This window comes from Pristis pectinata, chromosome 11, assembly GCF_009764475.1.
Source record: "Pristis pectinata isolate sPriPec2 chromosome 11, sPriPec2.1.pri, whole genome shotgun sequence".
Lineage (NCBI taxonomy): Eukaryota > Metazoa > Chordata > Chondrichthyes > Rhinopristiformes > Pristidae > Pristis > Pristis pectinata.
The window spans coordinates 38,649,374-38,661,583 of record NC_067415.1 but is presented as its reverse complement, the minus strand read 5'-3'; the positions used below and the strand labels follow the sequence as shown (position 1 = coordinate 38,661,583).

At 40.6% G+C, this 12,210-nt stretch overlaps 1 protein-coding gene across 1 annotated transcript in view; it reads left to right on the top strand.

The window, feature by feature from the left end:
• Positions 1–12,210, top strand: part of LOC127576160 (interleukin-1 receptor type 1-like) — a 29,798-nt gene that overhangs the window by 3,420 nt on the left and 14,168 nt on the right. Inside the window, 1 exon segment of the mRNA XM_052026548.1 lies at positions 11,246–11,345. Coding sequence (XP_051882508.1) covers positions 11,246–11,345 — 100 coding nt within the window.

Here is a 12,210-nt window from a genome sequence, read left to right as displayed (position 1 = left end):
TGGAGGAAGGGCTGATGCAAAGCTTGCAAATCCCAGAAACAAGATGTTACCTTTACAGATTGTAATTATTAATGAAAAGAATTTGTTGAAGAGAAAATTTTGAATTTAACAACTTCAGCTCATATCATAAGAGTAGTGACAAGCAGTTCAGATCAGAAGCATGCAAAGAATTTTCTGTAATTAGAATAATCCTTTTTAGGACAGATGAAAAGTTCAATAAAAGTATTGTGAGAAATGGTTAATTATTGAAACGTATGTATAATCAGAATATGCAAAAGCATTTTACATTGGGCTGTAATGTTACTGTCTGTTTTTTTGAATCTGTTACTGTTCAGCTACTGTTTTCTTTAAGTAAAAAATAGCTTGCACCTCATTATAATTTAAGAAGTTAATTGCCAATGCTATCTGAAGCCTTACATTAATAAAATCTGTAGTAGTTTTGTCAAAGTATTATCATAATTTTGTTACTTCTTATGTATAAGATGTCATTTAGAAAGACATGGAGTTTTAAAGTTTTTCACATTTTTACAGAAGTGGAATGGCATCTTTATTGTCAATTATCCTTGCTGCACAGATCCATCAAATTGTGGCTATACCAGGTAAATTGTTCAACAGAATAGTTTAATGTGAATTACTTAACCAATAAAATTACACTGCACCTCTGGAGCATCCCCAAGGATTTACCCTCATTTCCTTTCTATTTCACACCTTCATACATTCCTTAACCCAAAAATAACTCATTCCACAGATCTGCTGATGATTTTCAGCTCTATTTCACCACTAGATCTCCGGATTCCTCAGTTCTTGTTGAAAATTTAAAATCGGATGAGAACAAATTTCCTCCAATCTAACAATGGGATAACTGAAGCCAGTGCCTTTGGTACCTGTCATGAACTCAGTTCCCTGCCAGCTGTCTCACGTTGAGCTGGTGTGGTAGTTGACTTGAGAACTTCTGACTACAGCAGCTTAATCAGCAAGGCAGTGTGCCTGACATTGATCACACCTCGGCTGTGGCTGAAATCCCCAGCCACACCATTTTATCTCTAGACTTGACTATTCCGACAATAAAAGAAAATCAAAGATTGCAGATGGTAGAAATCAGAAACAGAATACTGGAAACACTCAGCAGGTCAGGCAGCCTCTGTGGAAGGAGAAATGGTTCCAATATTCTACTGGCCAGCCTCCCACCTTTCTACCTGCATAAACTTTCCAAAATTTGGTTGCATGTATTTTAACCCACTCCATATTCCATTCACCCACAGTTTTGGTGCCCTCTGATCTATAGAGGGTCTTAGTTTGATTGCACCTACTTGCCTTCACATTCCCTACATCTCCATAGCCTCCTCCAGCCTCGTAAGGCTGGGGTATCTCTGCACTCTTTCCCTTCTGGCAGCTGCACAATTATCTACCATAGATGGCTGTACTTTCAGGGTCAAAGTCCTTACACTCTGCAATTTCTTGTATAGATCTCTCTAATTCCCTACCTTTCACAGCACATTTAACACACTCCTCACAACCCACCTTTTTGATAATGGTTTTGGTCATCTATCCTGGTTTCTCCTTCTGTGGTTTGGCACCAAAAGTGATTTTAATGATACTGATGAAACATTTTTCATATTAAAAATCAAGACCTGATTATAGATTATGTCATTGGCAATGTTTAAAAGACAGGAGCAATTTTACATTTTGAAAGCTGTAATCGGAATGTAGTCTCAAGAGTAACTAAATGTATGACCTCACATTGCAATTTATTGCTGTGCTACATGATTAAAGTACACTTTCCCCAAATGGAATGGTGATAACCATTCAGTGTACCTATATAAATTTCTTCCCCTCCCCAAGTTCCCAAGAAGACTCTACAGCTGCACTCCTGCTCCACTAAGGCCCTAACTGATGTGACACCTCACACTCTTCACCAGGGCCTGTTCTCCATTCCTAACCTCCTGAACACAGCTTTATATTTCGTGTATTCTGCTGTTGTTAGGTTAAAACTTCAGATCCATGACCTTTCATCAGTCAAGTTGTGATGAAAATTTGTGGATCTGATATGTTAGCTATACTTTCCTTTCCATGAATTTTGCTGAGTTTTCATAGTTCTGAAACATTGGTTTTCCTCCTCTCAGTATAGATGCTGCCTGATCTTTTGCGTATACCTAACATGTTGTTTATAATTTTGGGTTTCCAACATCATCTTCTATAAATTGAAAGTTATTGTTGCTGTTAGCCTTGCATGGGGCTTTCACTGGAGATGACTAATAGCAGTTGATCCCATGCCACATTTGAGAACTTCTGCACTGCTGTAGTTCAGGTCCATTAGGTACTTCTGTGCAGCCTGTGAACAGAGGAAGCATCCTGGACATGTTGATCATGCACAGAAGGGCTCCTACCTGTGTACAAATGTAAGTTTCTTCCTCCCCTTCCTGACCACCATTCCACATTCAGACCCGGTTATATGATTATTGAATGCGGAAGTTGCGAAGGGAAGGTACAACTCCAAAAATACCTGACTGAAGCAGAAATTCCACAATTCCTCAGCACTCATTTGCATATAGTATTTTCTACTTCACATTGATTATTAGCATATCTTTGTAACAATATTAACTTGAGTAAAGAGGCTACCGATAGTTCCTCCTGCTGCAATTCTGCCTTTCTTCCCAGACATTCTGGGCTACATCTCGTGTCAATATCTAAAAAAAAATAAGATTCCAGTTATTGGGTGGGAATGGTCTTCCTGAACTGGGTACTATTAGGGAGCTGGAGAATTATGTTTTCTGGGGTCAATTCTCTGACCTGAAGGAAAGTGCTTTCCTAAAAAAGGTTGACTCTATCTCTATAATATAGATTTTCTGATTAATGTACTGAGTCATAATGAACTGATCTCCATTGAAACCAAGAATACAATACCTATTTTCCTAAATTAAATGTGGTTTTCTTCCTACATTTTCAGATAACTGCCTTGATCTGAGCAATGAAATACGATACAACATTCTTCAACAGGAGGCATTTACATTCAAATGTTTTGATGATGACATGCTAAAAGCAGAAAATAATGATTCCCTTGTAGTTCAATGCCTCAAGAATAATCTTGAGATTATAACCACTGATCAAGAACAGCGTATTCATTTAAATGGCCTTTCCCTTTGGTTTTTGCCTGCATTGTTGACAGACTCTGGGAATTACAGTTGTTACTTGAGGTCAGTAAGTTCTGCTTTCTTCTGCAAGTGAGAAAGAGACATGATGAATGGTTGAATTATGGAATTAAAGAGAATTACCTTCATCTAGGTTAGTAATGGTTCATGTTGTATAGGTAAATGTCTGGAGAATAGCTGAATGTATATGAAATTCTGAATGAATTCATCATTCTCCTAATTTGTGCTTTGTTAATGCTGGAAAGGTTTTGGACAGTTTGGAGGTGAGTCATGTGCCACAGACCTGCCCTTGTAGCACTTCTTATGACCACCCAGGTTGTTAATGAGGGGACTGGTGTTTAGATTATGATAATACCATTGAAAGTCAAAGGGAGCTGGTTAGAATTTCATCAAACTTTCATTAATTTGTTATGATCAATATTTATATTTCAGGAGTATAACCTTTTGTATAATGGAAGTTATTCAAATACAAGTATTCGAACTGCCCCAAAACCAGTGCTTTCATCGTGATTGTCTCCAACCAACTTTGGAAGAAACTCCCACTTCTGTATATATTTACTGTACTGGGATAGATGACTTTTCACAGAACCCTTTCCATCTACAGTGGTACAAGGTGTGTACAAAATACAAAGCTAAAATGGAAAATGTGGTATGCTTTTAAATCACTTTATATCACAGATTCATTGTTCAAACTGCAAACTAATTTCATGGAATTACACGGCATATTTGGAAAGACTGTGCTGCTGAGCACAGAGCCTTGCTAAATAGAAGTGTAAGATAGGATAGGACAATAACATGACAGTTCAGATGTCTCTATATAAAAAAAAATTTGCATGAATTGTGGGTACACACTGTAAGTGTTGGCAAGGAGTGTTGAAGTGTGGGAGATTGTGCCCATGGTTGTAAACAGATTACGTCTTCACTAAGTAAGTATGTTAGAATGGTCAGTGATGTCAAATGAGTAGGTTTGGTTATTCATAATTTACAATTATGACTGTCTGTTGGTGAAACAACAGATGAAAACAATTTATAAAATGATTTGTCTCACGTGGTTAATTTAATTAGTTTAGTTTAAATAAAGTCATTTTTTCTCTCACAGCATTTGATTATGCTTATAATAAGAGGAAATGATGCACTGTTGCTGTGGTCAGTGAGGTTACCCAAGTATGTTTTCTTTATGGTTGTCAATGCATATGGATCATCAAGCATAAAGCAGTCTCAAAAATGTTTGTCTCCCTTAGTTTTATTTAATTTATTTTAGTTTAAATAAAATTTGGTTTCTTGGTGACAGATCTCAACTATGCCCATAAGAAAGGTGATGGAGTCCTAAATTTTCCTTGTGGGGACTGGAAGTTCACCCATGCTTCCCATAACCCTAAATGTTTTGTAAAAGCATTGTCACTATAAATCAACAAAAGCAAACTGTAGCTGGAAATCTAAAAAAGTATGAGAAAAACTCAACAGGTCAGGCAGCATTCATGAAGTGAGAGGCATAGGCAAGGGATGGAATTGTAATGCACAATAGTGGGTAGGCTTTGCAGGCAGCAGAAGGGTTAAATTCTCAAAAATAATTGGTGAGCTGGAAATGTGATATGATATAATTTCTGAACTTATCCTGAGCCATTCTGGTGACAATCCAGAAATATTGTGGGATTTACAGTTTGGTAATTTAAATAAATTAATTTTTCATTAACAAATTCAGTGGAAAATATGGGATTTTGCCCAGAGTTTCCCCTCCAACTGAGATTGGCAGCGAATGGAAGATGAATAGCAGAGAATGTAACCTTAAATATTTCAGCTTCTCACAGTCCTTCTAAGCAACACTGAGACAATGATTGATCACAGGAACTGTGTTGTTTATATCCTTGGCAAACTTTAAAGGAGGTTTTGGAAGGATTAGAGCTGCTAGGCCAGAATGCACTGATGACTGGTCTCAGTGCCAGTGGTAGTATATTCTGGGTTTCTGTGTCTGCACATTGCTGAGTAGAGGTTGACAACATGCTGGAGGTTACGTCAGCACTTGACTGACCTCTTGCTCTGCTCCTGGACTTATCACTGAATTCAGGGGTGTTTTGTAAGTTGTTGAACTGTGGAGCTGGATACTCTTTGTATCTCAACCCTCAGCTTTACACCAGCCACAGCAGGTACATCCATTGTGGCTCTATTAATTTGAATGAGGTTCCTGATATTCACTTATAAGTTAAGTTTAGCTAGTTTTTCTTTTGTATCTTATATATACTTGTTCAATTAATAGGTTTTGTGTTTTTAATAAATTTATGATTTAAAAAAATTAATTTAAAAGATTTATTTTTTTAAAAATTCTGATCATCAGAAACATTTGGAAACAGTGAAAAGTGATAGTTCCTGCTGTCTGCAGTCTGGCCACAAGAGGAGCAGAGTAGCTTGAGCAGAGTAGGGTTCAATGTGATTGATGAGCTAACCATGTTGCTTATGTGGCTAACCAGTCTCCACCAAGATACAAAAAGGGTGATAATCTTTCAACAATGCAGTAGCACCCAGAGGTACGGTCTAGGCAATCAGATCAGCAGCAGTTCTGCTCTGCATGCAGGTTTATACAGACATGCTCAGAAGAATGGTACATCAGTAGTTCTCTGCTATCACACTGGTCATGCAAGATCATTGCAGCCCCCTTGCACAAGATCTGGTGCCTGCTGCTTCAAGTGGATGTGCTCTGCCTCATGTCTGTTAAAGTGAAAACAGCCCTTAATATCTGTGATTCTGAATCATTTCAATGTCCATGGGTGATGTCTGCAGGATTTTTCGGTTGGCTGGAGACAAGAGTATCAATTAGGTAACAGGCTGCAAGAGGTGCTATGCAAATCACTTGCAGCAAGAATGGGACAGAATGAGAAGGCTCTTGGACTTAATGCTCCTGTTGAATTCCTGCAGTATGGAGGGTGATACGCGAAATGAAAATTAACTGAAAATAAAAAAAATGCTGGAAATCTAAAATAAGAACAAAAAATGCTGGAACTACTCTGCAGGCCACATCTATGGGAAGAGAAACAGATCTGACATTTCAGGTCGAAGACCCTTTGTCAGAGCTGCCATGCCTACATTATCCTGTGCCATTCAGCCTTCACTGGTTTATTCACTTCTCGAAGCAGGTGTAACAGCTGGCTACTCAGACAAAGGCAGGCCTCTGAATACCTGGCTGTTGATTCTGTGCAGATGCCCACAATCAAAGGAGTGATACAACCATAGCTGTCCCCCAAAAGGATATTGAGCATGCCAATGGTACGCTTAAAATGCTTTGGTGCCTTGACCACTAAAGAAGTCCTCAATATTGTACCTGCCTCTGCAGCAAGATTAGTGATGGTCCACAGCATAGAACCACAGTGAGGGCTGGGCATAAACATATTAGAAGACACAGCCTCTTCAGATGAGGAGCAGGAGTTACACAAGAAAAAATGATGAGGTTGTGGAAGAAGATGCAGGTGTTGGTAGATGTACTTTGCTGCCATGGCTGTTTGGTTGCACTAATAGCCATGAGTTTCAGATAGGCCATAGCAGCAGGCAACTGAATAGAAATGCCTCTCTGCACTTCCCCTACCACAAACATCAGCTGCTGTGGCCCAAATGAAATTTGCAGTTCTCTCTTCATCCCAACCATCGCATGAGGCAAAGTATGCTCGTCTGACGCTTGCTCCATCTTGCAACCGTCCCTAAATGCCTCTGTATCCTTTTTTGCTTGTAGTAAGCTCAATATCTTTCAACTGGATACGTTAAAAGCCTACTTTCCATTTGGATGAGAAAATTGTGCACATGGTCCTGTTTACATCAATGTTACTGTGGTTGAGAGGGTTGAGAGCTTCAAGTTCCTAGAGTGAACATCACCAATAACCTGTCCTGGTCCAACCACATAAACGCCATGGCCAGGAAAGCACTCCAGCAGCTCTCCTTCCTCAGGAGGCTAAAGAAATTTTGCAGTTCCCCTTTGACACTCACCAATTTTTATATATGACCATTAGAGAGCATCCTATCTGGATACATCATGGCTTGGTATGATAACTCCTCTCCCCAAGATTGCAAGAAACTGCAGAGAGTTGTGGTCACAGCTCAGCACATCACAGAAACCAGCCTCCCCTCTATGGACCCTGTCTATCGTTCTTGCTGCCAACATAATCAAAGACCCCACCCACCCTGGACATTCTCTCTTCTTTCCCCCCTTCCATTGGGCAGAAGATACAAAAGCCTGAAAGCATGTTCCACCAGGCTCAAGGACAGCTTGTTATAAGACTACTGAACGGTCCCCTAGTATGATAAGATGGACTCTTGACCTCACAATCTACCTTGTTGTGGCCCCGCACCTTATTGTTTGCCTGCACTGCACTTTCTCTGTAACTGTAACACTTTATTCTGCATTCTGTTGTTGCTTTTCCCTTGTACTACCTCAATACACTGATGTGATGAAATGATCTGTATGGATGGCATGCAAAACAAAGTTTTTCACTATACCTCAGTACATGTGACAATAATGATATACCAATATAAAGACAATATTGTCAAACAACCATTTGTGTGAGCACATGTAGAAATTTAACACTCAAGTAGTATAAAACACCCATATGTTATTATGATTCATTACTGAGGAACTTCGGCAGGCTGGAGGAACTTCGGCTCAGAGTTGATGAGCTGGAGTCACAGCTACAAACACTGCGCAGCATAAGGGAGGGAGAGAGTTATGTAGACACGGTCCATCAGGAGGCAGTCTCCCCTCTTAGAGCAGGTACATCTGAGGTTCAGGATGCAGATAGAATGGTGACTGTCAGGGGAGGGAAGAGGAAGAAGAAGTCAGGCAGGCAGACAGAGCAGGGAACCCCGGAGGCTGTTCCCCTCAGTAACAGGTGTTCCGCCTTGGAGGCTGTTGAGGGGGATGACTTGCAGGGGCCTAGCTGCAGTAACCAGATCTAGCACTGGGACTGGTCCTGCTGCTCAGAAGTGAAGGGTGGGAAAGAGACATGCGGTAGTGATAGGGGACTTGATAGTCAGGGAAACAGATAGGAGGTTCTGTGGCAGTGAGCATGAATCCCGGATGGTATGTTGCCTCCCAGGTGCCAGGGTCCGGTATGTCACTGATTGGGTCCACAGGATTCTTGAGCAGGAGGGAGAGCAGCCAGAAGTTGTGGTCCATGTTGGCACCAATGACATAGGTAGGAAGGGGGATGAGGTCCTGAAGAGCGAGTTCAGGGAGCTAAGCAGAAGACTGAGGAACAGGACCTCAAGGGTAGCAATCTCGGGATTGCTGCTGGTGCCACGCGATAGTGAAGGCAGGAACAGGAGGACGTGGCAGATAAATGCGTGGCTGAGAAGTTGGTGCAGGAGTGAGGCTTTTAGACTTCTGGATCATTGGGATCTCTTCTCAGGAAGGTGGGACCTGTACAGAGCGGATGGGTTCCACCCTAACCAGAAGGGGGCCAATATCCTTGCGGCTAGGTTTGCTAGGGTGGTTGGGGAGGGTTTAAACTAGTTTGTGAGGGGGAAGGGAACCAGAGGAATAGGTCAGTGGAAGAAGGAGATGGGGAAAAGTCAGATCTAACAGGTAGAGAGGCTTTGGGGAAGGAGAAGCAGAATACAGGCTATAAAAGTAGTAAGGTAGATGGACTGAAGTGTGTTTACTTAAATACAAGAAGTGTCAGGAATAAGGGAGATGAACTGAGGGCTTGGATAAGTATGGGGGACTATGATATTGTGGCTATTACTGAGACGTGGCTGATGTCAGGGCAGGAGTGGATATTGAATATTCCTGGTTTTCGGTGTTTTAAGAGGGATAGGGAGGAGGGGAGAAGAGGAGGAGGGGTGGCGATACTGGTCAGGGACACTGTTACAGCTGTGGAAAGGATGGATGTTGTAGAAGGATCCTCTCTAGAGCCCATATGGGTGGAAGTAAGGAACAAGAAAGGAGCAGTTACTCTACTAGGAGTATTCTATAGGCCCCCTGGTAGCAGTAGAGATATAGAGGAGCAGATTGGCAGGCAGTGTTTGGAGGGAAGCAAAAATAACAGGGTTGTTATAATGGGAGACTTCAACTTCCCAACTATAGACTGGAACCTGCTTAGTGCCAAAGGTTTAGATGGGACGGAATTTGTTAAATGTGTCCAGGAGGGATTCCTGACGCAGTATGTCGACAGGCCGTCTAGAAGGAATGCCATGCTAGATCTAGTTTTAGGAAATGAACCGGGACAGGGGAAGGATCTATTGGTGGGAGAGCATTTGGGGGACAGTGACCATTGCTCCATAACCTTTAAAATTGTCATGGACAGGGACAGGTGCAGAGAGGACAGAGAGATTTAATTGGGGAAGGGTGAACTATGAGGCTATAAGAGGAGAACTTGGGAGTGTAAATTGGGATGTCCTTTTTGAAGGGAAATGTACCATGGAGATGTGGTCAACGTTCAGGGATCTTATGCAGGATGTTAGGGATAAATATGTCCCGGTGAGGCAGAGAAGGAATGGCAGGGTGAAAGACCGTGGGTGACGAGAGAGGTGGAACGACTAGTTAGGGAGAAGAAGGTAGTATACATAAGGTATAAGCAGCAAGGTTCAGACAGGGCCCGTGAGGAATATAGAGCAGCGAGGAAGGAACTTAAGAAAGGGCTGAGGAGAGCTAGAAGGGGACATGAAAAGGCGTTGGCTAGTAGGGTTAAGGAAAATCCCAAGACCTTTTTCGCGATGTGACGATGCAGCTTTAAAAAACTCTAGTTAGACCACACTTAGAGTACTGTGTTCAGTTTTGGTCGCTGCATTATAGGAAGGATGTGGAGGCGTTGGAGAGGGTGCAGAGGAGATTTACCAGGATGCTGCCTGGATTAGACCGTATTGAATATGAGGAAAGGCTTAAGGTGCTAGGGCTTTATTCACTGGAAAGGAGAAGAATGAGAGGAGACATGATAGAGGTATATAAAATATTGAGAGGAATAGATGGAGTAGATAGTCAGCACCTCCTTCCCAGAGCACCAATGCTCAAGACAAGAGGGCATGGCTTTAAGGTTATGGGCGGGAGGTTCAGGGGAGATGTCAGGGGCAGGTTTTTCACCCAGAGAGTGGTTGGTGCATGGAATGCACTGCCTGGGGTGGTGGTGGAGGCAGATACATTGGACAGGTTCAAGAGTTTGTTGGATAGGCACATGGAGGAATGTGAGATAGAGGGATATGCGGGAGGAAAGTGTTAGATAGTGTGAGGGTGGCTTGATGAACGGCACAACATGGTGGGCTGAAGGGCCTGTTTTGTGCTGTATGGTTCTATGGTTCTATGGTTTTCCTATTTCTTATTTCATGTGGGGTTCTCCACCAAGACTGCTCCTCTTGTATCTAAACAAGGCCAGACTTGGTCATTGGGATTTAAAATACAAGAGCTAGAAATACTTCTAACTTCCAGTGGACCTGAAATGTTAGCTCTGTTTCTCACTTCACAGAAGCATCCTGGCTGGCCTGTTGAGTATTTCCAGCATTTTTTGTTTTAATTCTGGATTTCCAGCTTCTTCATTTTTTTTCAATTATTGGTCATTAGGACAGCATGTAGTTTTTGTCATTTTTCTGCAGTTTTGAATCCTTGTGTATTCTTCTTTGATTGGTACATATAATCCCTTTAATTTTTTAAAAATAAAATATTTTCTGTCATTATATTATTTTCTTTTGGTGTAATATATAACAGTTATTGTTCCAGTAAACATCTTCCCAGAACACTTTGAGTACAAACTTGAATCAAAATATGTGGTACCATATTCCTCAGAAGGTAGGAACCGCACATTTTTATCTCTTCCATTAGGTTCTCTTCTATTTCTATCAATATGAACTTACTAATCAAGGTACATTTTTAATATTTGTTCCATCACCATTGTGACAAGGTTGTAAATTATAGTAATTTACAGCTTTGCTATCAGCGTGATCTACTGCTGATATGCAGTGGTTAGATAGGTTAATCTCCCATTGTCAGTATGTTGGAAATTTAAATTTCCAGTATGAACTGGAAATCTACATTTTACCGATTTTTAAACTTACAGGCCAAAATGTGTTTCTGATAGCTGGAAAAAAAATAGGGCAATATACACTTGCAGTATTGCTTTCTTTTTCAGGACTGCACTCCTATTAAAATTGACAACCAAAACTACTACAGTTTTTCTGGAAAACTGCTAATTAAAGATGCAAGCCCCAAAGATGATGGGATGTACACATGTAAACTTGAATTCATGCACCTTGGCAGGAAATATAAAGTAACAAAGACAACAGAATTGAAAATAAATTGTAAGTCAATCGTTAAACTTGCATGTCTTCATCACTTCCTCCAACCACAGAAAACATACAGATTTTCTATTTTAGAGCCCCATTTGTAAATATTTAGGATGATAACTTTTATTGTTATGCACTGATAGATGCCTGTAAGTACAATACCTGCACTTAAGTGTAGAATTGCATGAAAGAGGGTAGCATGAGAGAACTGAAGAAAAACAAGGCACATGAAATGAATTATTATATGTATGAGTTCATTTAATAGAAAGCTATGAACTTAGATAGTTTCCATACTTTATGGGAGTATAAACTGAAAGTAATTTTGTACCAATATTTTTTGTGTTAACTGTGTGCCTTGTGCACTAAATTCAATACATTTGCATAAGTGTCCAACTTTTAAGAATTATATTTTAAGATTTTACATATGTAATCTTAAGTGATAAATAATATTTATATACTTTTCTAAACGTATAAGAAAGCGCACAGTGCTATTGTGGATGAATTATTAAATGCATATTAAAAATAAAATATGAAATAATAGTTTTAAAGCATACAAATCCTTGCATGGGCCCAAAAATTCTTTGACCTGTTCTGTGCTTCTAGATTGGAAAGCACAGGCAATGTCTGCCTCAATACCTGATTCTACCTGAGCTATTTGCATGTCTTTTCCAGCTGCATAACCAATATCTAGCACTTGAAAAGGAATAAGGTGGAACAGTGACATTGATTTAGGGGGAGACATAGTCCTTGAAAATGACCCCATCCTCTCTCCTTCCCCACCATCCCTGCTCCTCAATATGAGAAGGTCAGG